Raw genomic sequence first — 27,954 nt, forward strand, 5'->3', positions numbered from 1 at the left:
ATCTTTATATGATTCTATATAGTCATAGTGTGATTTTAGTTTAGGAGAAAAAAGTGTTGTCATTCAAATAGTTAAAAATGAATAGGCACCATACCCGTTTAGAAAGGAAAATGTGGTTTTAGAACTTGAAGCATAGAGTTTAATGATCAGAAGGTCTTGGTGTCATCTAGTCTAACTTTCTTGGTTTATAGATGAGAAAACTATAAAACTTAATTTCCACTAAGAGCAGAAATTTCACAAATAAGCTATTAGTCTTTGCAACTACCATTACTATTTCATGTTCTTCTGAATGCCCTTGTTAATGTGCAAAGACATGAACTGCAATATCAATGAACAAAGTAAGACATAAAGCTGCAACTGCAATAAACCTATTAGAAAAAAGTCACGTATAATGACTATAAAACTAGAAAATCAAAATAATAATTAATGCAATTCTTAGTACGATAATTCAGTTAAGTACTTGTTTATGTGAGCAATATTTTTTAAAATTAAAAGTTTTCCTTCAGGCCAACAGTAATTTAAAAACCTATCAATAAAAAGATATTATGTCCAAGAACACATTTATAAAGCCATGGAGTGGACCTGTGTGAAAAACAAAGCAAAACAAAACAAAACAAACTAAGACTCGTTACTGACAGAGGTACTTTTAAAATTCTAATTGCTGGATTTTTATTTCTTGAAGTTGTATTTAGTTTTATGAAGATCAGTGCTTTTCAAATAATGAAAAATTTTAATATAGACCTAAGAAAAAATAATCCCAAATAAATTTTCTAAGAAAACTGATATATTGATTTTAAAATTTATTTAGAGGGCTGGGCTCAGTGTAAAGAGCTTGTCTTGAATGTGCAAGGCCCTGTGTTTGAACCCCAGCACTTCAAACAAAAAAAGTTTATTTAGATGAATGCATTGATTCTACCAGGAAGAAAATGAGTGATTACAGCAAAGAATTTTTGAAAAGGAAGAAAACAAAGTTGCTTTTATCTCTTCCCAGGTATTGTTGGGTTTTATAAATTTACAATAATGAAAACAAAAGATAGATTAAGTGACATCAATTAACAAAACTGAAATAATAAACCAGATTCTAGTGAATAAAATAATTTATATGTGTTGTAGGAAGCATTCTAACTTAATAAGCAAAGGTCTAGCTGCCCAACAAGTGGTGATTAAAAAAATCTTTCTGTTTGGAAAAATTGAAATTAGCTCCTTAGTTACTGGATTCCTAATGGGATAAATAATTAAATATGGAAAAAAGTTCAGTATAAACTAGAAGAAAAATGCAGATGTCTGTATAGGCAATCTCTGAACAGGGAAGGCCTATTTAAGCAAAAACCTCCAAAGAATAACTATAAAATTTTGATTGATTAAAAAGAGAAAACAATCAAAATCCACTTTGTACATAATTTAAAGTCCTAATTGGATTTGTACCATCTTCCCATTTTGTTCTATAAAGATTAAATGCTACATGTGTAAGTCTGCCTAAATTGGTAGCTTAAACTTATGTAAAAATGTCTGCAGCAGTTTGTCAATAAAGTTTAGTCCTTTTTTAATAAAAAAGAGAAAACATTTAATGAAAAACTGAAACATTATTAAAACATTATTAAATTGGGTATAATACTTGCTTGCACTGTTTTTTGATGAAGATCTAACAGCTTTAATATCTTTGTAATTCTTATAAACTAATAAGAAATACACTAATATCAGAATAGGAAAAAATGAAATAGGCAGATAAAATTAGATAGTTCCAAGAAGAAATACAGTCAGCCAATAAAATTTGAAAAAAGTGCTCAGCTCGCTGATGAGAAAATAAATGGCAATAAAATGTAATGAGATGCTGTTTGAATTGATGTGTAGTAAAAGATAATTCTCCATAATCTAATGGTAGATGCCTATATTGTTATAGCCTTTTGGGAAATCAGTTTGACATTATCTGTGACAAACATTGGAAGAGTTCTTGCTCTTGGCCACAGAAGTTTCATTTCTGGAATTTGGAAGTTGTATATCATCTCTGGAACACGAAGCAATGCTCTTTTGCTAGTAAATGGATAGATTAGTAATATAACAGTTCACCTTTCACTCAATACTTGTTATGGTTTGTTTAGTGCTTCATGAGGATGTAACTTTTTACTTCTTTTGACAAAATGAAACCACATCAGTGTATTGGACAGAACACATTTCTTTAGACTGAACATATGACAAACATCTTTAATAATAATTAGTTTCCTCTAAAATATAGGAGGAGATGCAAACTAATGTTACACAGAAATCTCCACTGGGCTTGTTTAATGTAAACAGAGAACCTGAATCGTTCCCTAAGGCTTTTTGCTCAGTCGTCCTTATTGTTTTATGGTGCTGCAAGGAAATGACTTAGAAACTTGAGTTTATGAACAGATTTTCTGCTGAGATGCTTTTGAAGATCACTAGGACCTAGGGACAGAGCATCACATTTTCTTCTAAACTCTGAGGACTTTGGCAGACTTCTTACTTTGGCAAAGCTTTGCATGTTCCAAAATTGATGGAGCATTTCTTTTTTCTTTTTCTTTTTTTTCCATTTTAATGGACCACAGTGTGGAAGTAATTCGTCTGGGACACAGTTATTTTATAAACTGGGACCGGAAGATGTATTACTCTGGGAAAGCAACACCTGCTGAAGCTCGGACAACCACACTCAATGAGGAGCTGGGCCAGATTGAGTACATATTCTCTGACAAAACGGGTACTCTCACTCAAAACATCATGACTTTTAAAAAATGTTCCATCAATGGGAAGATTTATGGTAAGAGAAATAGTTACCCCCTTTTTTTAGTGATATTGTTAATGTTCATTAAATTAACAAGTAACAACCTTTTTAAAATTAAAAGGAAAAATAATACCCTCTGAAACCATCACTGGCTTTATTATTAATAAGGGAACCACCAGTACCACTTGACATGTAATAAACACTCAGTAAAAAGTTACTGGATAAATTTTGAATAATTTAGATGGAACTTGGATTTGTTACCATTCATGGATGGAGAGGGGCTTAGAAATGATACTCTCCAAAATTCTATTCCGTGCTTAATTTGGGTGATCCTGCTCTGCAGGGTTCTAATAGGCCCACATCCCAGGGAGGACAAGTTTGCAGCTTTGTTTATCTTGGTAAAGCAGTATTTTATGTTTGCTTGCTATCAGATCTGGGATTGACATTAGTAAATGTGTTCATGAGAATTTATTATTCATTCCCTGAGAATTCACACTTCACAGGGCTACCTTGTTTGTCCGGAAAAGCTATTTCATCAATCTAACTTCCTGTTTGTATACTTTCATCGGGATAAATGCTTTGTACTTGGGTTTTCAAAAATTATATTTATTTGGGGCTCTTTTTACCTGAGGATGGCCAGTTAGCAAACATCCTTCTGCCTAGAGCACAGAGCTCAGTGGAACCTTTTGTTGTATTCTCGGAAAGTTCAGAAAATCCAAGTAAGGGAAACTTTTCCTTTGTCTCCTGATGGGAAACTTCATCCATTGCCCAATATTTTAAAGCAAGATTTGACCCTGAACAAAACCAAGAAATACAGGAAGTTGATGTCTGCACACTGCTGCCTTTTGACTACTCTCTGTTATGCCCATTGCCATAATCCACGGTCACCGTGGCTCCTGCAGCTCTCATCTACCCCAGCTTTCTCTCCTTTCTTCTCTGGTAGTGGACAAGATGCTTTCCCACCCAGACTTTCTCAAATCCTCAGCTGCACTGTGTCAGTGTCATAATGACTGGCAAATGGCACAGAACCTTTCCATAAAACTTTCTTTGGGCTGGGACTGTAGCTCAGTGGCAGAGCGCTTGCCTAGCATGTGTGAGGCACGGGATTCCATCCTTAGCATCACATAAAAGTAAATAAAATAAAGGCATTCTGTCCATCTACAACTACAAAAAAAATTTTAAAAAAACAACAAAAAAATCTTTTCTTTGACATTATTTTAGAGGCTTTCTAAAAATACTGCCTTAATCCAAATAGTGGGCTCATTTAAATAGGAAATATTTAGAGTATTAGAGGTATTTTGAAATTGGGGGTTCTTTTTTATTCTTTTCTTACATATTGATTATTTCTAAGAGGCAATCTTAGAAGAAATTATCACTATGTGGACCAAGATTCCTTCATAGTGATGCTTATTTCAGCATGACTGGTTTTAGAGAAGGCCCTTAGCTTTCACAGGTGTATATCTCAAGATCTTTGCAGCTCTCGAAATTTATAAATCCCATGATAACTTGCAATTTCCATTATAAAATGCAGGAAAGTAACTGAAAAACTTAAGTAACTTCTTTAGACCCCTAATCTATTTGCCATTATAATTTATAATGCACTTATAGGGCCAATAAAATATACTCTCACTAAAGTGGTCCCAGAAGGTTTCAGAATCACTTTTCTTATTTTCTTACAACTTGGGCTTATTTATGTCATAGATCTTGGCCTTGGGAAAATTTGATATTCCACTCTGCTTTGTCTAAACCTTCTTTTTCTAGATCAAAAATATTACCTCTTAGACTTTAATTTTTCCTCATTTTCATCACTAGCCCTATACATGGGCTTTCTGCAGGGGAATCATTTAACACAAAGACAGATCTTCTTCTTCTTCTTCTTCTTCTTCTTCTTCTTCTTCTTCTTCTTCTTCTTCTTCTTCTTCTTCTTCTTCTTCTCCTCCTCCTCCTCCTCCTCCTCCTCCTCCTCCTCCTCCTCCTCCTCCTCCTCCTCCTTCTCCTTCTCCTTCTCCTTCTCCTTCTTCCCCCATCATTTTACTATAGTGAGTACATATGTGGTAATGACAAGAACATAACCACAATGAGTTTGAGATTTAAATTCCAGGTGCTTGGCTGGGCTTATTATGCACAGCAAGAGCTCAGCATTCCAGATCCAGACTTGGGCCCCAGAGAAACAATCAATAACTATTTGTGGAGTGATTTGTGATCACAGTATTGTGTAGTGCAGAGGGAGAAACTTGGGTTCAAAAACCTACCATGCTGACTTTTTAGTTTTAATTTAGTCTGTCATTTTGAACTCTGCAATGCAGTTTCCTCACCCATATAACAGGAATGGAAATTTTCATCTTGAAAGTTTGTTATAAGTATTATTGACAATGTAAGTGGCTGGTATAAGGTTAATGCAGGTAATTCATTATTATTATTGCAAGAAATAAAATCCTTATAAATGGTATTAAACTTTCAAATACCAAGGAAAAGTAGGAAAAATCTAAAATGCTCCACAGTATGGAAAAGGTAAAATAAATCATGCTAAAATATAACAATGGGTTATTATTTGACCCTTTGAAATAGATCCACAAAGAACTTTTAATTATAGAAGAAATTCTCATACTTTGCATGATAAACAGCAAGAACCATAAATTAAAAACAGTATGATTATATATATGTGTGTATACACACACACACACACACACACACACACACACACACATACACATACACACCCCCAAACCCCTCCAAATCATGATTATCTCTGGGTGATGGGGCTTAGTGAATTTTATTTTCTATTATAAGTGTCCTGCATTTCCTAACATCTATAATCAATTTTATACTAAGAAGACATTTATCCTTAAGTTTCTGGCACAAAGGTGGTTATGTTCTCTGCCTATGAGGCACTGACTTTTTTTTTTTTAAAGCTTACGTGCTAATTTGACCATGATATTCACCAATATATCTGGCTTGAAACTGAGACAGAAAGCCAGGCACAGTGACGCTTGCATTCCCAGTGACTTGGGAGGCTGAGGCAGGAGGAACACAAATTCTAGGATAGTCTCAGCAATTTAGTGAGGTTCTAAACAACTTAGCAGGACCCTGTCTCAAAAATTTAAAGAAAGGGCTGGGGATGTGTCTCTATTGTTAAGCGCCCCTGGGTTCCAGGCAAGAAAAAAGAGAGAGGGAGGGGGTGGGATCAGATAGGAAAATATGTACTCATTAAGCTCTATACCTAAGGGGCTTGTTCTAAGATTTCATTTTAGTTTCTCTGACAGTGGGGGTAATATGGAAGACAAAAATTTTCTCTTTCAAGCATTAGAGGCATTGTAACAATGAAATGACAAAATTTGCAGACAAACATGATTCCAACTTTATATTTTGTTTTAATGTCTACTTCACTTTAGTTCTTGGGCCACCTGAGTACCTCTCTGCATTAATTCCCATTTTCAAGGGTACAAAGATTCCTATTTTGAATTATACTGCCATCCAGTAATTGTGCTTGAATAAGTAAGTGTATTCTTTAAATATGTAAATCTAGTTTCAATTTTATTTACTTTTATTTCTCAATTTTTGTTTTGGCAGGAGAAGTAAATGATGATGTGGAGCGTAAGAAAGAAATAACTAAGGTAAGGAAGAGATAAAATTTCATTCTTAGTTTTAATTTCAAATTGTATGTGTTTTTTAAATATAAGTTCCTAGAAGTCTGATTTCCACTATTACCAGATGAGATCTTGAAGCATAACATTATAAAATAGATCCACATGGTTCTAAATTTCTTCACTTCTAGGTCCCCCAACCACATAGTTCTCTCTGCTTTTAATTTTTTTAATGTTTTCATTATTAAAATTATTTTAGAAATATATATGTATATACAAGCAAATATATTTCCCCATTTTTTACATAGGGGGTAGTGTAATGGATACTTTGTTCTTCAACTTTGTTTTTCAATAATACATGTCTTTGAGATCTTTTTGGATCAGTTTTTGAAAAGCACATATTCTTTTAAGGGCCAAATAATATTCTGTTGTATTGATGTCCCACAATTTACGTAAGGAAACACTAAAGGAAGTTTCAAATATTTTCAATATTTTGCTAGTAGAGAAAAATGCAGAAAAAAACTGGGTATATTGTTATTCAAGAGTATAACATCCTCTTCTAGAAATGGAGTTACTAAATAAAAATGCATGTGCATTTTTCATTTCTGAAGATGTTGCAAATTGACCCTCTTTAAAATTTGTGACAATTGATCCTGCACATCTTCAGACAGGGATACTTTCCTTCTTCCTTTCTAATTAGGATGACTTTAATTTTTTTCTAATCTAAGTATTCTGGATAGGACTTATAGTATTATGTTAGATAGGAGTGATGATAGTGGACAGCCTTGCCTTGCTCTTGATTTTAGAGGAAAAGCTCTCAGTTTTTCATTGTTGAATGTGATGTTAGAGGTGGGCTTTTCATATTTGGCCTTTATTATGTTGAGACATTTTTCTTCTCTTCCTCTTTTGTTAAGAGTCTTTGTTATGAAAAGGCATTAAGTTTTGTAAAATGCCTTTTCTGAATCTATTCAGATGATCATATGGTTTTTAATTCTTCATTCTATTAATGTGGTGTTTCACTCTGATTTATTTTCATATGTTGAACCATCCTTGCATCCCAGGGGTAAATCCCATTTGCTTGTGGTATAGGGTCTTTTTAATGTGATATTAGATTCAATTTGCTAGTATTTTGTTGAGGATTTTTGTAGCTATGTTCATTGGAGATATTGGCTTATAGTTTTTTTTTTTATTATATCTTTGACTTGGTGTCAAGGTAATGATGACTTAAAAATGAGTTTAAGTGTGTTCCCTTTTCAATTTTTGGAAGAGTTTGAGTAGAATTAGCATTAATTCTTCCTTGAATGTACAGTAGATTTCATTAGTGAAGCCATCTTGTTTTTTTTTTTCCTTTTTTGTGGAAGTTTTTATTGTTGTTGCTGTTTTGAGATGGAGTTTTGCTGTGTTGCCCAGGCTGGTCTCTAAGCTTCTAGGCTCAAGTGATCCTCTGGCCTCAGTCTCCTGAGTGCTGGGACTATAGGTTTAAAATTCAGTCTCCTTGGGCTGGGGATGTGGCTCAAGCGGTAGTGCGCTCGCCTGGCATGCGTGCGGCCCGGGTTCGATCCTCAGCACCACATACAAAGATGTTGTGTCCACCGAAAACTAAAACATAAGTATTAAAAAAAAAAAATCTCTCTCTCTCTCTCTCTCTCTCTCTCTCTCTCTCTCTCTCTCTCTCTTAAAAAAAAATAAAATAAAATAAAATAAAATTCAGTCTCCATACTATCTATTGGTCTGTTCAGGTTTTCTGTTTCTTCATGATTTAGATTTGGCAGGTTATATGTTTCTAGAAATTTCTCCATTTCTTCTTATTTATCCAGTTTGTACATATAAAATTGTTCATAGTAGTCTTTTAGGATCTCTTTCATTTCTGCCATCCATTGTAATAGGTTTTCTTTTTTTTTTTTCTGGTTTTATTTATTTGAATTTTCTCCCTTTAGTTTGTCTTAGTTCATTTTCTGCTGCTACAATAGAATACCCAAGACATAGTAATTCATAAGGACAAGTTTATTTAGGTCATGGTTCCAGAGTCTGGGAAGTCTAAGAGCATGGGTTTAGCAAATATCTGGTGAGAGCATTGTGCTTACTTCATCTTATGGTAGATAACTGGAAAGGCTAGCAAGCATGTGTAGAAGAGCTCACATTTATCATCCTCCTTCAAGAACCAACCGACTCTTATGAGAATGGCCTCAATGCATACATGAGGGAACCCTCATGACCTAAACACCTTCCTTAGGCACCCCCTTCCAACACTGCCATGTTGGGAATTAAGATACCAACACATGAACTTTTGGAGACAAATTCAAACCATCACAGTCTGGCTAAAGGTTGGCTAATTTTGTTGTTTATTTATTCAAGAAACCAACCCTTAGTTTTGTTGCTTGTTTTCTATAATTTTTCTATTTCATTTATTTTTTGCTCTAATCATCTATTATCATCTACTTTCATCTATTTCTGCTGTAATAAATAATTTCATTTATTTCTTTCCTTCTGATAATGTTGGTCTTTGTTTTTCTTTTTCTAGCTCTTTGAAGTATAAAGTTAGGCTGAAATCTTCTTTTTAAATTGTGCATTTATTTTTAAGAATATCCTTCTTAGTACTACTTTTGCTACATCCTGTGAGTTTTGTGTAGTGTATTTTTGTTTTCATTTGTCTTGAGATAGTTTTGAATGTTTTAAAAATTTTTTTGAACCATTGATTGTTCAAGTGTTGTTTAATTTCCACATTTTTGTGAAGTTTCCATTTTTCCTTCTGCTATTGATTTCTAGTTTCATTCTATTGTGGTCAGGAAAAAAAATACTTGGTATGATTTCAGTCTTTTGAAATTTGTTGAGATTTCTTTTGTGACCTAACATGTGATCTATTCTTAAGAAAGAACTCTGTGAACTTGAGACAAAAGTGCATTTTTCTCTTGTTGGATAGAATGTTCATACATTTCTTTTAGGTCTGTTTGGTCTATAGTGTTGTTTATATTCTCGGTTTCATTATTGATGTTCTGTCTGGATGTTCTATCTAGTAACAGAAATGAAGTATTGACATATACTGTTATTGTAATATTGTCTATTTCTCTTTTAAGTTCTGTCAAACTGTTCATATGTCTGGGTGCTCTAATATTGGATTTTGCATACATAATTTCTACCCTTTTTAGGTAATGAGCTTCTTTGTCTCTTGTCATGTTTTGTTTTTCCTTACAGTCTGTTTTGGCCTGTTATAAATATGTCCACCCCAGCTGTCTTTGTTTACCATTTAAGTGGAATGCCTTTTCTTCATAGCTACACTTTCAGCTGATGTGTATCCTTAAACCTAAAGTGTGTTTCTTGTAGGCAGCACATAGTTGGTCATCTTTTTTTAATTTTTAATTCATTAAGTGAATCTTTGTTTTTTGATTGGTGAATTTAACCTATTTACACTTAACGTAAGTATTGATATGGAAAGATTAACTATTGCTGTCTTGTTACTTGTTTTTTTTTGGCATTGTATTTCTTTTGTCTGTCTTTTTCTTTATTGCTGTTTCCTTGGTGTTTTGTTGATTTTTTTTTTGTATTGATATACTTTGATTCCTGTTTGTCTTTTTTTTTCTGTAAGTTCTACAGAATTTTTTAATGGTTACTTTTGAAATTATATAAAATATTTTATAACTCTAATTTAATAATAAAGTGCATGTAAAAACTCTTGACTTCTCTTTTGCCTACTTTTTGTTATTTATATCATACTTTATATCTATTTGTATCTTTCAATTATTTTAGTTATAGTTTTTTTAATATTTGTTTTTAGTTGTAGGTGTGCATAAAACCTTTTTTTAAAAAAAATGTTATGTGGTGCTGAGGATCTAACCCAGTGCCTCCCACATGTAAGGTGAGCACTCTACTACTGAGCTACAACCCAGCCATAGTTATAGTTTTTTGGATAGTTTTATCTTTTAAATTTTATTTTTGAATTAGAAGTGATTTACCTTCCACCTTTACCCTAATGCAGTAATCTTTTTTCCCTTACTTTGATTGTAGTTACACCTAATTCAAGGAGATATGGGTTTAGGTTTTACTAATTTACCTAAAAATGGAGGTTGGTTTGTTTGTTTGTTTCGAATTCTCTCCCTCTGTCTGTCTGTCTGTCTGTCTGTCTCTCTCTCTCTCTGATTTCTAGCAAGGCAAGGTAGATATCTATCTTTGTATTGTAATAAGCAAGTTAAAAGTCTGACTAATATCTGTTGACCTTTCAGTTCTCTGCCTACAAATTCTTGCTTTTTCTCATTTCAGAGACACTTTGAGTGCAATGGACAAATCATCCAGAAGTGGAAAAAGGGAGCTTTGGTAATTGTCTGGCAGAGTTTGGCTTCTGACAGACAAATACATTGAGTACTTGGCCCCTTTCTTTCTTTTCTGATTCTTTGGCCACATGCACTAAAGCCTCAGCCATACCATACTCCTTAAAGTCTTTCCAAATGAATCACATTCAGTTTCTCATATAGGCTTCTTCGAATGTTATAGCCTTAGCCTGAAATCATCTGACTGTAGTTCTTTGTATGGCTCACTCTTGTTCATTCTCCAGCTTCAACTTAGATTCTACTTGTCTAGGAATCTTTCCTAGGTACCCTGGTCCAATGTGCTTGCTTCATCACATAAGTCACTACATTGTATGGCTTGTTCGCAGAACATTTTCTTCTGCTATAACAGAATATTAGAAACTGAGTAAACTGTAAACAATTAAAGGTTATTTGAATAACAGTTCTAGAGACTAGGAAGTCCACGATTACGGGGCTGCATTCAGTGAAGGTATTCTTGCTGCATCAAAATGATGGTAGGACAGCTAAGCACACACAAGACAGAAATATTGCTGAACTTATCCTTTTATTAGGAGCCCACCCCAAGAGGGTCTTTCAAAGGTCACACCTTTTAATATTGTTACAATGGCAATTAAATACAGCCTGAGTTTTGAAAGAAATAATCAAACCATACCATTTGTATTTTGATGCTTTTCTCTAAAAGAGAAAATTTAATCAAGGGCAATGATGCCATCTGGTTTACCACTCTGCTTTCAGAACCCAGAACACTGCCTTGTGCATTGTAGGGTGCATGATGAATATTTGATGAATGTATTGAGTGTGTATTTCAAAGTACACTGGTTGTCTATTAAACAGTGAATGGTCAGTATATCTTGAAACTCTGGGCATTAGATGTGCTCAGTACTCGAGTGACTATTAAAATAACCTCTTTTTAGTATTCTTTTGACTTATATTTTGTATTTCAAATATCTGAATGATCAGTTTTTTTAAAAAAAGTCAAAACCTAAGATGGTATAAGCTCCATGAGAGTAGAAATCTATCTTGTTCTCTTCTGAGTTTCACTTTCCTATTACCTAGAAGAGTGCCCAATATATAATGAAAAATCAAAGGCATTTTTTTTGTTGTTGTTGTTTTGTTTTTATTGAATGAGCAAATGGTCAGGTGGAACAAAAGTGCCTCCTTTGGTTTTATGTATTATACCTGTGTCTTGACTCATCTAGCCTTGGCCTTGTGGGAGTTAACTGAAAGTCTTCCGATGTAGTAATACTTCTCCCAAACAAGGGTGTCTTCAAATAGCACAGATTTTCTGGGTAAGAACTGAGAGTATTTTCCTAGTGAAATGCCTTCTACATTCTGGTACTTAGTGGCCTGAAGTCACAGGGCCACCTTCCTTCTTCTTCATCTGAAAGGCACACCTGACACTTAAGTCCTGCTGATATAAAGAATTTGATCAGTTTCAGTGTTAGAAGTGAACGGGCAATAGAAAGTCACACAATATTAACAAAACATATGTGATGAAATGTGAGATATAAAAAACCAAAATACATGAAACAATAAGAACTAATATGATTTTAAAAATAGAGTTGAACTTAGAAATATCAATAATAGAACTTTAATGTCACTACAGTGATTTGGGAAGTCATGGTGCCCATGAAACAGAAAACACGATGCTCTGGAAAGAACACAGACAAGAAAAACAAACAAATCTCCTGGAAAATAATTTTAAAAAGTGATGAAATAATATATTCAACAATAGAGGGCTGGAAGACTAAGTCAAAGACTCTCCCAGAAGTAGAGAGAAGGGAGAGAACCAAAACACAGAAGAATAAAGATAAAATGGAAGGTTAGCTGGTAGAAGCAAAATTTAGGCAAGTGGTTTCTAAGGAGAAAGAACAGACAATTATAAAAGAAATATCAGACTCTAAGGATAAAGAGGAACTGAAAGCTTTCCGAAGAGAGAAGTGTCTCAAACTATGAGACAAGTAGGAGGGAAGAATAGAGGCATGTTCAGGCAAAACGACTCAAAATATTTACTTCCCATGATCTTTTTCTTCTGCCCCAATAAAATAAGGAAATGGATTAAGAAAGGGGATGGCAAGAGATGAAGAAACCGACTCCAGCCCAGGAGGATCATTGAGGGAAATCCCAGGGTGTAGCCCAGTAGCGGACTTGGCAATCATACTTGAGTGGACAAGGCAATATGCATGTCTTGAATATATGCATGTCTTTAGAAAGGGAAAGGGAAAATGGAGACGTGGATTTGAACTAAATCTTTCACTGTGGAAGAAAATTTTTAGATAAGGTCTAATACTTTTAAATCCAAAAATAGTGACATAAATGCATAATTTAGAATTCCAGAGGTTCATCTGATGTCCTGGGGGACACAATGTGGGCTCTGTAGCTGATAAACCCTTAGAAGTAAGTGTCCAGAGAAGAGCCTTCTGTAGATTTGCTCCTAAAATAGATACAGGTTCACAATCCTTAATCTCCAACTTGGGGACTAGATGTATTCAGAAATTCAGAACTTTCTAGTTTGAAGAAAGATACTGTGACGTGTCTGCCATTATATTATGCAGTTATCTCCAGTAAGACCTGAGAAAGTACCTAGTAATCAAGCACATTGGTAATTTTGTATTGGAAAAATATTAATTCACAAGTATTAAGTGGGCTAAAAAAGAAAGCCTATAATCAGACACATGCTATTCTGGGTCAGATATTGTTGCCAAAGTGAGTCAAGTGAGTTCAGGTTTTGCCATTTAGTAGATTTTGTTTTCTGGGATTTTTGTATTTAGCATTTGAACATTGTAGATTTTTCTTCTCTGTATACTTTTGGTACATTCATTGCTTTGGTGCAGGTTCTGAGATGAGAAGATTACATTTAACAGTGATGATGAAATAGCCCTTTTAGCACTGGGCATTTGAAGCTGCAATATACAAACACTAGAAATACTTGGAGGAAGTAATTTAACATTTTAAAAGGTCGTTGTTGGAATGAGATCTATAGTTCTTTCTGGTATTGTCATTGTTCTCCTGCAGAAAAAAGAATCTGTGGATTTTTCAGTCAAATCTCAAGCTAAGAGAACATTTCAGTTGTTTGACCACAGTCTGATGGAATCTATTAAGCTGGGAGATCCCCAAGTACATGAATTCCTTAGGTTACTTGCTCTCTGCCACACTGTAATGTCAGAGGAGAATAACTCAGGTAAGTGAAACATATGGCTGAGTGGTGAGTCTTGTTTTTAAAATAAAAATTGATGTTAAATTTGAAGGATTTTGAATTTAGGCTGAAACATTGCATAAGGGGTTTAACCCTTTACTAGCTTTTCTTTTTATTTGTTTATATCCCGAATGCTTTTTTAAAATATGGGGATACTAAAGAAAAAGAAATAGTGTCAATGGAAAGGTGAGGACCCAAATATGCCAGTCTAAGGGGATGAAATATTTCTTATAATTGAACACCACATTTGCCTCTGAGCTTTGGGTACCCCGAACAAACACAGAAATACAGTTGAATTACATAGTCAAACATGTCTAATAGATGCAGAGGCCCACCAGGCATATACTTAGAAAGAATCTTCCCATTTATAGCAGCATAATTTACAATTCACAGCATAGCTAAGCTATGGAACCAATCTAGATGCTGTTCCACAGATGAATGGATAAAAAAAATGTGGTAGATACATACGATGGAGTATTCCTTAGCCATAAAGAAGAATGACATTATGGTATTTGTCAGTAAATAGATGAAACCTGAGACTATCATGCCAAGTGAAATAAGCCAGTCCTAAAATGTCAATGGTTGAATGTTTTCTCTGATATTGGGAAGCTAATCCAAAATAAAATTTTTTTTAAAAAAAGAAAGACAAAGGGAAAAATGGGAGAGGGAATTTCATCAAAATAGGGGAAAGATCAGTAGAGTGAACAAAGGGGATTAAGAAGAAGGAAGAAGGGATGGGAAAAGGGAGGAACAGTGGAATGATTCTGATGGAACTTTTGTATGTGCATGCATGATGTGGCACGGTGGGTCTTGGCATTGTGTTTATACACAGGACACTAATAAAAAAAGAAGCAGACTCTAAATGGATCGAAGAGGGATCCATGCAGTGGAGGGAGCACCAGGAAGTGGGGCGGGAGGGAAGTGCTGGCCACTGAATTGGAGTGGGTTGTATTCCATGCTTTTGTGATTATGTCAGGGTGTTATCCTGGTGGTGTATATAAACAAAAAGAATAAGTAATACTAAAAAAAGAATCTTCCCCAAATAGGGATAACTTTACATTAATATTAGAATACTTTCCGTCCCCATACAAGCAAGTCCTCCTACTTACAACATGGTTGTTTGAGACTCAGGGTTCAGAGAATAGAGCAAAAGTAGCGGGACTACTTTAAATTTTGAAGCTGTGAGGTGGGTAGATAATGTTACATTACATTAAATGAAGCCCTATCCATTTCATTTATAAGTTTTGTTTCTTTCAATTACCAAATATCGAGAAATATCAAAATTACTACCCAAATAATTTCAACTAAAAAGTGAAACATACATAACTTATAAGTATGTGTGTATGTGTACATAAACACTTCTATACAATGACATGTGGATAGAGGATGATTGTGTGTGTGTGTGTGTGTGTGTGTGTGTGTGTGTGTGTTCATTATTATTTGCTATTTTCTTCCCTATTGGGACTACACGCAAGTCCTAGTTTTGTCCTTGATGATGCTAGATTAACCCATTCCTCAGATTTTAATAGCTTTGGGATTCACATAATTATATTTGTGACTTGAACCGATCGTTATGATATTAACACCAATAAGGAATGGTTATATTTCCATCTGGGAATATGCCTTTAAGTAAGTTTCTTTTATCTCTGCCTTTGAGTTTATTTCATTTCCAAAATTCTATTTTGTTTTAATAGCAATCTGTTTTCCATTTAATGTTATGATATTCTTTAGACCTCTTTGAGGATATTAATTATACTTAATTTAAATTTTTTTGTTTATTTCGTTAAAACACTCATTTTATCGAGTGTTCTGTGTTTTTGAGTTCTGTGTCTGACTTTCACGTTGTTCTCAAATTTTGTGGTTGTCTGCTCTTACTTGTGTTTGAGAACCCTTGTTTGGTGAATGTAGGCTGTCATGTAGCAGCTGTTTCCTGAGACTGTACAGGAGAAACAGCACCTTGTGGTTTGTCTCCTGGGATTCCTGACACCCCCCGGGGGTTCTATCTTGCTTTCCAGATAGGGTACTTAGCAGTCTGTCAGAACCCCTATTTGAGACAATGTTGTATGTAAATCTGTTGATGAATTCCTTCCCTTCTTTTCTTTCTCTTATCCTTATGGAACTCTGAAGTTGCCTTAGGTTCTGCTCAGTTTTGGATTCCAGTTCCAGGATTCAAATCTTGGAGACTTCTTGAGGTGAATTGTATACTTAGTTTAGAAGAAATTATATACTTAGTTTAGAAGAAACATTTTCAAGGTTTTTATCCTGGGACAAATAATTGTTCCAGCCTGTTATTCAGAGTAAGCTGGCAGGGGGAACCCAAATGGTCCCCGAGTGCTAAATGTAATTCTTTAATAAATTTTACTAATGATGTCCTCATGACTACCTCTGTTCTTCTCATTTGTTGGCTGAGTTTGGAGAATCTATGGGGATTGTTTTAACCTCTGTTCATTTTCTTTTGCAAATGTTTTGAGCTGTTTTTCTCTCTGTTTTCCCTTTGTTGATCAAATCTACATTTTATTTTCCAGAATTTTCTCAAATTTGCAGTTTACTGAGAATATTCATTTTTTAGTATCATTTAATTTTTTCAAATTATGACATAATTAAATGTAATGAAGTGTACAGATAATGAATGTATAGTTTGATGAAATTGGACAATTACACAGGCTCTTATAACCACCATTCCTGTGAAGATATAAAATTCTTCCATTACTCCAGAGTAACTCTTCATGTCCTTTTCCATTCAGTGCCCACAACCCCTGCCCAATCAACCACTGCTCTGGCTTCTATCATTAAAGATGAATTTTGCCTATTTTATACTTCATACAAATAGAAACATACAGTGTACATTCTTTTGTGTCTGGCTTCTTTTACACAGTGTACTGTTCTTGTCATTCATCTGTGTTGTTATATTGGTTAATAGTTTATTTTTTATACTGAGTAATATTTTATTGAATGAATATACTATAATTTTTTCCAGTTCTCTGTTGAAGCATATTTGGGTTGGTTCCAACCTTGGGTTTTTGTGAGTAAAGATACCACACACACATTTTTATGTCTTTAAAAACATTTGTTTTAATTGGGGGGGAGGGGTAAGTATTTAGGAATGGAAATTGCCAGGTCATAGTATAGATATATGTTTAGTCTTAAAAACTTCCAACTGTTTTATAAAAATGATTGAATAATTTTACATTGTTTTTCTCATCAATGTAGGAGAGTTGCTGTATCTCCACATGTTAACCAACCCTTAATGTTATCATTTTTAAAAATGTTAACCATTCTAGTGGATATAGGTTAATAGCCCTTCTGTCATTTAAAAGGATTATTGAAGTGAGGAGAGTTAGATATACATATCGTTTCAACTGTTTCTATTTCTTGCTTTGAGATATCAAATTGTAAGTGAAGGATGAGTTACTGAGTAAGGAAAAATTGTACTTGCTTTCCTTTAAAGTTTTAATTATGGGATATGTAGCTTAAAAAATTAAAATAAATCCACATATGTTAAAGTACATTGAAAAACATAGACTTTTCTGTATAAATGTTAGTTATGAAAAAGAACAGAACCCAAATCTAACACACTTAAATTATATGATTATATAATTTTATGGTTGAGAGTATTGCTTTTGAGTATGTGATATTTGTTTCATGAAGAAGTTATTTGGAGAAGTTGCTGTTCTCAGTTTCTTTACCAGGATGAAATTTCCAAAGCAGAAAAATTAAAAGTCCAAGGATATTTTCCTTATTTTCTAGTGGATGATAATAAAAGAAATTTTTAAAATTATTTTTTTTCTTACTGCCTCACTGTTTTAATCCTTTAAAATTTGTTGAGGTTTACTCTATCTATGGCCTAGCATATGTTTTATTTATATAAATGCTTAATGTATGCTTGAAATGAAAGTGTTTTCTATAGTAATTGGGTACTAGGTTCTAAATCTATCCAATAGATAATGTTTGTTAATAGTATTATTCAGTCTAGTTCTCTCTGGATAATTTTAACTACTTGAGTTCTCAATTAATGACAAGATATTAAAATCATCAATTACCATTGGGCATTTTTATATTTACATTTGCAGTTTTACCAATGTTTATGTTTTAAGTTTATATAAGTAGTCATATAGTCATTAAAATCTTTATCAATATATACCGATCCTCTAATAATATTTTTGGTCTTAAAATTTATTTTATCTGATATTAATATAGTTATAGGTGTTTTCCCTTTGTTAATATTTGTATTGTTTAGCTTTCCCACCCTTTAATGTCTATCTTTTTCCCCAAAGGATAAATGGAATATTTAATCCATTTGCCTTCATTTATTGTTGATATATTTAACTTTTAAGTATTGAATAGGCAATTGTTTACATATTTAGATTTCTTTCTACCATCTCTTTTATATTTTATATTTGCCTCACATGTTGTCTCTTATTCTCTTCTTTTTTGGAAATAATATACCCTAATTTGTATTCTTTTAGTGGTTATTCTAGAAATTATAGCATAATTAATTTATAAAAGCTTAAGCCTTCTTTTGAACAAGGCAAGTATCCTTTAATACTCTTCAACCCTGTCCTGACTTATATAATATACTTGTTATATGTCCTTGTCATGTATTTTAATTTTTTCAAACCCACAAATGTTATTTTTGCTGTTTTCATAGTTAGTGTTTGATTTATTTTATATGTTTGTTAGTTTCTATGTTCTTCAATGATTATACTATATCTCATCTATTGACTTAAAGTTTACGTTTATAGCTATGATTTTTTTTTAAAAAATTACATCACTTGGGATTCATTGAGATTCTCGAATCTGTAGAATGTTATCTTTCATCACCTCTGCAGTGTTCTTACCCATTATTTTTTCAAATATTGTTTCTGGTCCATTTCTTTGTCATGTTGGGTCTTCAGTGTTAAATATTTTCATGCTATCCTCTATACTTTTTAACTATTCTCTTATTTGCCATATCTTTGTCTGTCTGTAATATATTCCAGAATTTTATCTGTTTTTCCCCAGTCCAATAAATTCTTTCTATAGTTTTTTTTCCAAATCTGCTTAATCGCATGCCTTAATTTTATACCTTGAAGTCTATAAAATATATTGCATGTGCTATTTCAGATCACTCCAATATCTAAGCTTTTGCAGATCTTATTCTCTCTTGTCTGATGGTTCTCATTGTGTCTCACTTATAGACATTTTAATACTTTTTACTGTGAGCTGACATTTTTTTTTTTCTTGGAACTTTATTTGTAGAAATTCCTTGGGTCCAATTTGTTCTTCTACGAAGGATTTAAATTTGCTTTAATCAATGTTCTTTTAAAATTTTTTTTTATATTTGTAGATGGACAACAGGCCTTTTTTCCTTTGTTTATTTTTTATATGGTGCTAAGGATAGAACCCAGTGCCTCACACATGCTAGGCAAGCACTCTGCCACTAAGCTACAGTCCCAACCCACTTTAATCAATGTTTTAATGCAGGAACATCTCAAACTAATTTTTCAACTTGATTTTGTTTTTAGGCCACCTGGATATTGTGAATTCAGGAGGAAAGTATATATAAGAGTTGGTCTTTGATAATAAGTTTTCAGATTTTTTCCCTTTTCTTTATAATTAGGGTTCTAGATAGGCAATTTTCATTGTACCTCTTCTTCAAAGGGACACAAATTTCTAATTCACCCCTATACTGAGAGAGTAGTCTTTGGAGGACTCAGTTTTACAAGGTGACTTCTAACCTTGGGTAGGCCCTAGGTATACCTTTTCTAATCCAACACTTGAGAAACTGAAAATCAGTGATCAAATTCTCCTGGGTCAAGGAGACTCTGGAAGTGAATGCCTGTAATCCTAGCTACTTGGGAGGCTAAAGCAGGAAGACTGTAAATTCAAGGCCAAGTTGTTCAATTTAGCAAGACGCTGTGTCAAAATAAAATTTCAAAAGGACTGGGGATATAGCTTAGTATCAGAGTGATTGCCTAGCATGCATAAGGCTGCGGGTTCAATCCTGAATACAAAAAAAGAAAAAGAAAGAAAAAATTTAGCTTTCCTGATTTGGAAAGTGCCCTCAAAGCAAAAGCTGGCTATAGTAATTTTTTTTAATTCTATATGTTTTATTTTTCTCAATCTCTGACCTAAACAATTCTTGCTTTCCAGTTAATGGATATATTAAAAAATATTAAAATCATTTTAGAATTATTTGCAGAAAAATTGGTTGGTCCTGGCATCCCATTCACCATGTTGCCAGGAGTAGAAGTTATATCAGTTCATAAGTAGAATAGTAATTGCTTTAAGTCTTTTCCTTTTTTTGAATTTCAAATGTTAATTCATGACTACTGTATCAAGTAAAACAATACAAATCAAAGGGTTTCAAAGGCAAAGCAATCATCTTTCCTAAACTCTTCCATCTCATCCCTGCAGAGGTAACTAGTGATAACATTTGGTATATATAATTTCATTTTTTTGTAATGGCTCATATGCATATATTAAGAATACGTGCTGATGAGTAGGGATTTTTTTTTAAACAAAAAGGAACCAGAGTGCATACATTAATATCAACTTGCTTTCTTAACAATTTATCTTGAACATCACTATAAATTGGCATACATGAATGTAGCTCTACCTGCTTTTTCTAATTCATTTTTATAAACATTATATAATTTTTATATATAAATTTAAAAGAATAGTTTAACTTTATTTGTTATCTCATTTTTTTCTCTCCTCTCCTCTCTTACCCCTCCTCCTACACACACAATATCAAGTAACAAGTATTAACAAGCTGGTTTGATTCCTGACATTTCAGTGGGTTGTTTTGTATTCAATCTCATAAAATTAGTCATTAGTGGCTACCTGAAGTGAAATTCAGAATATCTGCTCCCTCTCTTTTTTGCTGTGTGATCTTGCCAAAAATCATATAATCTCTTTCAGCTCTAGGTCCCACAGGCATAAGATGGAAATAATAATTTAATAATCTTTACCTCAAAGACTTGCCCTGAGGATTATGTGAGTTAGTATATGTTAAAATATTTCATGTTCATTTGTAGTCACTAAAACACCAAAGGGTGGTCTCTGACGTAAGAAACTTATAGAATGTGGAGAGCAAAAGCCAGTGGATATTTTGCTACAAGATGACAAGGGCTGAATGGTGCTACGCATGGAGCTTTGTGCTAACCCAGAGGATAGACACCTGGTTCAGCTGGTGGGGAATTAGGAAGATCTAAGTGTAGGAAAGATTTTTAGAGCTGACACTTGAGTTGGTCATTGGAGAATGAGCTGGGATTGGCATTGGAATTCTATGATTGTTAGAATTATTCTCAGTATTGACACATTTGTTTCTTTCCCTTTTAGGACAGCTGATTTACCAAGTGCAGTCACCTGATGAAGGGGCTCTAGTAACCGCTGCTAGAAATTTTGGGTTCATTTTTAAATCTCGGACCCCAGAGACAATAACAATAGAAGAATTGGGAACACTAGTCACTTATCAATTGCTTGCTTTTTTGGATTTCAACAATATCAGAAAAAGAATGTCTGTCATAGGTATGGTTGGTACCAGATTATTTTTGATCTTTTGATAGTACTATGGTTATATTGATGCTTTTCAAAAATTACTTCACACTTGGCTATATGCTGAGAGTTATTTTTGTGAAGGAACTCCTGTGATCTTCAACTTAGCCTCAAAACTGTAGTAATACATGCCTAATGTTTATCATTTAGTGTTTACTGTGTGCCCAGAATTGTTCTAACTACTCTACTTGAATTAACTGATTAAATTGTCACAATAACCATAATAAGGTAGGTACTATAATTGTAATGCCTGTTTTACAGATAGACATAAAGAAGCAGAATAACTTGCCTAAAGAGGCAGACTGAGAGTCCACACCCAGACAGTATGACTGCAGAGTCCATTCATCTTATCCTTCATAGTACTGGCTCAGGATGAGTTTCTGAATTGCTTGACATGTGCTAGCAATAGCTCCTCCTCAACAGTATTCATTCTCTCTGTTCAACCCATTGTTGGAGATGATCACCTAACACTATTCAGCACCACAACGAATCCATGCTTTCCTAACTCAGTGCTAATCCCCAGTGCTCTATTGATGCCCTCAAAGATATACTCTATCAATGTACTGTTTTTCCCATACCCGAGAGATATCTTTACTGATTCTCTTTCTTGACCGGAGAACAATTGCTCTTTTTCCTTTTCAAACTGAAGGTTCTTCCTGGTGCCTTTGCTATCCCTGATTGTTTCCTTCTTGCTTGTGCCTTTGATTTCTTCATCACTGGCTCCTTCTTTCATCCCACAACTCTACCATCATCCTGTTTCCTTAAAAATATTCTTCATGTTGTGATGTGCACTGAGTCCACCAGCCCATTCTTCTGCTCTCTGTCACAGATGAATTTCTCAAGGTCAGTTTGCCCAGTAGGGTTAGACTACTGTTTCCTCTGCACAGAAAGGAATATCTTTTCAGATATTTCCATAACCTTTCAAAACTACCCATATATTATTTTTACTTATAAACCTGATAATCTTTTATATTACTGTTCTTCTCTTTTTTTTCCTTTATTTTTTGCAGTACTGGGGATAAACCCAGGGCCCATGCTTGCTAGGCAAGTGCTTTTTACCACTGAGCTACACCCCAATCTGATCTTCTCTTGATACTCCTTCTTTTGGACTCTGTGACCTCTCTGGCTCTAGTTTATCCTCTAGTACAGCATTTTCTTTCTCAAATTCCTTTACTGTCTGCTCTCTTTCATCCCATTTTTTAATATTGGCATCCTTTTCTTTTACTTCCTGTGTTCTTCTAGGACAATCTTGACCACTCATGTGGTAGTGGTTATTGGTTGAATTCTGTGACCTGCTTATATACTTCTTTAGCTTCATCCTCCCTCTGAGTTCCAAACACACATTGTTAGGCATTTCCTGGATGCTATCAATGGATTGCATTATAGTTATATAAAATTTTATGTCAAATATTGAACTGTCTCATGACTATTATCCTTCCTATAGTTTGAATTAAAATTAATAGTTACCTTTTACTAAAAACCTGCCAGTGAACTGAACACTTTATAATGAATTATTTTATTGAATTGTTGCAACAGTGAATTGCCCTCATTTAGGATATGGGAAATTTTAAGTAGCTTACCCAAGATTGTCACACAACTTGCCATTTAGCTAGTCAGATACACAGAAAATATTTGAACTCAGGTTTGTCGTCTTTAAAGTCTGGCCTCTTAACCTATTGTAGGTAACTTGTTTTTGACACCTTCATATTCTTTGTGCCCCTTAGAATAATGGTTCTCAAACATTAATTCCTATCAGAATCACCAGGAGGGCTTGTCAAAACACAGGCTGTTGGGCTCCAGTTTCTGGGTTCTGATTCAGTTGGTTCAAATTTGCATTTCTATCAAGCTTTCTGGTGATACTTGTGCTACTGGGCAGGGGACCACAGTTTGAGAACCACTTGGCTAGACTAATGTATCCTCAGATGATAGTCATTGTTTTTCCTAGATTTTTAAGGCATTTTTAAAAACTGATTTCCTTTCACCTATTCTCTTAACTCAGCACATCTCTAGAATCTTGTTGTCAACCTGTTTCTAAATCTTTCTTCCACAAAAGCATCAGAGTAATGTTACCAAAAACAGTCTCATAAACTACTTCTTATTGTAAAAGTCATTTTTTCTCTTAATTCCTAGTACTTAAGGGTCTAGTCCCCACTTGGTTATATTATTGCAATATCTTTAAAATGTTCCCTTTAAAATAATCCTGTGTGCTGACATCAGGGTACTCTTTCTAAAACATAGTCCTGATTTTGCTACCACCTACTTAAAGAAGCATTGATGCTTTCCCAGAATGTAAAGCATGAAGTCCTTAGTGTGGCACACAACATTATTTGCAACTGGACATCACCTACTTTTCTTCTACTTTCTAAACGTTGAGTTCCAGCCTCACTAGACCGCACCATTTCTGGGATGCTTTTATAGTTTTATACTCTTTGCTCATGCCATTCCCTCTGTCTAGAAGTCTTTTCCCCTACTTTTATTTATTGAAAATTCCTTTCATCTGGTTAAAATATTCAATTCAAACATTACCTATTTTCTCTTTTCCTAATCTCCAAATAACTCCATCCTCTGGTGATGCCCAAAGTTTTTTTTGTTCATAACACGAATGTGACACAGGTCCCATGATACTCATTATTATCCCAATCAGTACCTTGTGTGCAACCTGAGGGCAGATGCTGTGCCTTAGTTGTCTTACACTGCTCAGGGCCAAGCACACAGCTTGGCACTCAGTTAAGATTTTTTATAAATACTTGTTAAGTAAAATTCAACCCAACACTTTGTAACTCATGAATATCTTCATCAGTGTTTAAAGGCAATCTCTAATGTGGAAAATGTGTATATATGTAATGTCAGGGTTTGGGGTTTTTAATGGAAACTAGCCCTGAGAGATTGCTCTCAGTAAGTAAAAACCAAATGCTATATGAGGATATTTATTTCTGCTTTTTTTGACGACAGGCTGTATATAGGCCGCCATTGTCTGCCAAAGAATACATATGCTGCTTTAAGTCTCTAGGTGTTGGCTTAATTTTGGTGTCAGCAGGCTACCTGCTATTTTCAATCTCAGGGGAGGTATTACTGATGCTGGTTTGGCCCAGATTTGATTTCTCTTTGCTCTGAGGGTGTTGACAAAAACCTAAGATTGCTACACAAGGACACTTTTGGCTTTTCCTCAGCCTTGGTCACCATTACAGGCTGTGGAGAAATCATAGCCTAACCACAAACATTAGATGTCTGCCTTAATAGATTCCATATGAAGTAAGGTAATGCTCCACCACAGAGGATATGGAGGCTTGCAGGCTTTACTTTGGTTCTGTTTGTTTTTTAATCAGGAGGAATTTGAAAGGGACTCCACTAGGGTAGAAAAGTCTCCATTTGATAACTAGGCAAGAAACAGTCCTAGTCTCATGATTGTCATGTGGCATAGTTTGTGGCGACAACACTGTCCTGAAGACCCAGACATTTGCTACTGCTGCTGTTTCTGCTTCCTCTCCTCCTCCTCCCCCCCTCCTCCCCCTCCTCCCCTTCCTCCTCCTCCTTTTCCTCCTCCCCCTCCTTCTTCTCCTCCTCCTCCTCCCTTTCTCCTCCTCCTTCTCCTCCTCCCCTTCCTCCCCCTCCCCTCCTCCTTTTCTTCCTCCCTCTCCTTCTCCTCCTCCTTCTTCTCCTCCTCCTCCCCCTCCTCCTCCTCCTCCTTCTCCTCCTCCCCCTCCTCCTCCTCCTCCTCCTCCTCCTTCTCTTCCTCCCCCTCCTCCTTTTCTTCCTCCCTCTCCTTCTCCTCCTCCTTCTTCTCCTCCTCCTCCCCCTCCTCCTCCTCCTCCTCCTTCTCCTCCTCCCCCTCCTCCTCCTCCTCCTCCTTCTCCTTCTCCTCCTCCCCCTCCTCCTCCTCCTCCTTCTCCTCTTCCCCTCCTCCTTCTCTTTCCTTTTTCATCTTCTCATAATCCTCTGCCTTCATTTTTTCCCTTATCATTCATCAAATCATCTATATATAGTTTTAATACCACCAAGTCTTCCATTCTGGGGTAAGAACCCTGATTTAAATGATTCTGATTTCTATAGAATTTTGTTAGAGGGCAAAAAATGTATTATATTACTAAACATATAAATCTCATTATATCATTTTGGAAGCACCCATTGTACTAGTTTGGTAAATAAAAATATAAAGATAAAATTCAAAGATATTTAATAGAGATAACTGGCAGATAATCATTAAAGCAACCTTTGGCTCCTTGAAAAAACCTTACAAGATCTTTAGACAAAGGTTACTCAACTTCACTTTATACAGATGATCAAACAGTACAAACCAGGTGCCGCACCACAGGCACTTCTCTCTGTAGAATTATTCATCTCCCTTTCCAGTGCTCCTGTTACATCTATCTGGAAGTCATATCCTATTTTTCTCTTTCCTTTATGTCAAAAAGATATAACTATTGCTTTCAATGAATTTTGCCCAAGTATAATTCATCTTAATTAAGCAAATATTTATTAAGTACCTACTGTGTTCTAAGGGAGAATGTGAAAACCTGAAGCAGGCTCTATTTGGCTACATTCGGGGGAGTATGATGAAGAAGAGTAGGCATAGATGGGAAAAGGGTGAATTTTGATGAACTTTTCATAGGCCATGTTAAGGAGTCTGAACTTGATCTAGGACAGATGAGAGATATTGAAAGATTCTAAGCATCAGTGTCAAGATGATGCTGGCTGGAACATACAAAAGAGTTTGGAAGGAAGCCAGAATGAAATGAGTAAAATCAGTTCAGTTAATGTAAAAATCCAGGCAAGAGTGAAGATGGCAGAGAGAAATTCATGGCTCTAGTGGGATTAACTGGTGGCAGGGGTTGGGAGGAGCTATGAGTAATGATGTCCATATTTCTAGTTTAGAAGATAAATGGATAGTGAAATTGATTACTGAGGCTACAGACATAAGAAAGATAGTAAATTATTGGTGGAAAGTAAGTCTGTCCAGTTTGAATTTGATGTGTTTGGACACATCCAAGAGAAGTTCAGTTGGTAGTTGAAGAAAGTGCTGAAGATGGTTTTGGGCAGAAGATATCTGTCTGAGAGCAGTCAGTCTATAGATGGAAACTGGAGCCACAGATATAAAGTTAATTGCACAGAAAGAGTATAAAGAATGGGAGGAGAAATATACTCTGTAAATCTCTGATGAATAGAGATCTGTTGATTATTTAAAGGGCAAGCAATAGAAGATTTATAACTTAAAAACTGTGACCTTTGTGCAGGCTCTGGCCATATGTTATTTTGTCCTTTTAAAATTATTATGTTCTTTTTAATTTGTTTTGAAAAGCTAACTTCTGAAACGATGAAGATTTTATTGAGTTTCAACAGAAATGACCAGTAGTCTAGGATAAAAACAGGTTGAAAACTTGCTGAGCTCCAAAAGAAATGTTCAGTTAGTAAACTTAACCAGGATTTCATGAAACTGGATTTATACAAACTCAAATTTAAAGGGTGGATGCTGATTAACAGACACTGTGGTGCACACCTGTAATCCCAGCGACTCAGGAGGCTGAGGCAGGATAATCTCAAGTTCAAAGCCAGCCTCAGCAAAAGCGAGGCACTAAGCAACTTAGTGAGACCCTGTCTCTAAATAAAATACAAAAAAATATGACTAGGGGATGTGACTCAGTGGTTGAATGCCCCTGAGTTCAATGCCTGGTACTCCCCATCCCCCCCAAAAGAAAAGGTAAAATGTATAGAAAATATTGAATCAGAAAATTGTACAGATGGAAAGGACCCTTGAAACTATAGTGTTTAAATATCTCCTTTTTACATGTAGAAACTGAGGTAAGAAGGTGGTAAGGGACTTTCACAAATTACAATCAGTTTGTGATTACACTAAAGTAGTTGTTCTCAATGTTTGGGGGAACCTTAGGGAAATTTTTGATTTTTTTCAATGGATGTACAAGACCAAAAGTATTTTCATTATATAAACACATTATTTACATTTTTCATTCTTTTTCTCATGAGAATACTATGGAGTTTATAGTAGCCATGATATATGATATCACAACAGAATACATGCCTAAGCAGATAGGAGAATCCAATTGTCTTTTATTAAGCCTGACATTAAAGGTATCTGAATTATGTATAACAGTGCCACTCTCCAACCTCTTTTTGGGGGGTTTTAAAAAAATACAGTCATAGAAAGTTATGTTAGTACATATTAGTTTTTATTATTACTATTAATTATTGCTATAGTGATATTATAATTAGTGTTATAAGACTATTAACATTTGGAGTCTTCAGTAAGTATTAAGTGTGTAAAACTGAGATTAAAAAAATTGAGAATTGATGTCCTAGGCTGGACTATAAAAAGTAATCATCAAGAAATAATAATGGCAAATGAAAGATATACATACTTTGCTTCTATATCTCCGATGATGGAAGGGAGTAAATATGGGGGAAATTATAAAATTGGATTACTGTAGAAGAAAAGTAAGAGAAAGTTCTTCCTAGAATGCAGTTATATTCTCAGTTGAGCAATTAGATATGCTGCATATACATTTTCTGTCTTTTCTCCCAGTGTAGTTATATTAGTCAGCTTTTCATTGCTATGACTAAAATACCCAACATAAACAAAGGAGG

General features: G+C 34.6%; 1 protein-coding gene across 1 annotated transcript in view; it reads left to right on the forward strand.

Moving 5' to 3' along the window:
- ATP8B4 (ATPase phospholipid transporting 8B4 (putative)) overlaps positions 1 to 27,954 on the forward strand; it is a 253,104-nt gene that overhangs the window by 159,068 nt on the left and 66,082 nt on the right. The window contains exons 13-16 of the mRNA XM_081291345.1: positions 2,565 to 2,773; positions 6,308 to 6,351; positions 13,638 to 13,803; positions 21,142 to 21,330. Coding sequence (XP_081147471.1) covers positions 2,565 to 2,773; positions 6,308 to 6,351; positions 13,638 to 13,803; positions 21,142 to 21,330 — 608 coding nt within the window. The remainder of the gene's footprint in view (positions 1 to 2,564; positions 2,774 to 6,307; positions 6,352 to 13,637; positions 13,804 to 21,141; positions 21,331 to 27,954) is intronic.

The sequence above is a fragment of the Spermophilus citellus genome (assembly GCF_964194105.1).
Source record: "Spermophilus citellus genome assembly, chromosome: 4".
In the NCBI taxonomy this organism is placed as follows: Eukaryota; Metazoa; Chordata; class Mammalia; order Rodentia; family Sciuridae; genus Spermophilus; species Spermophilus citellus.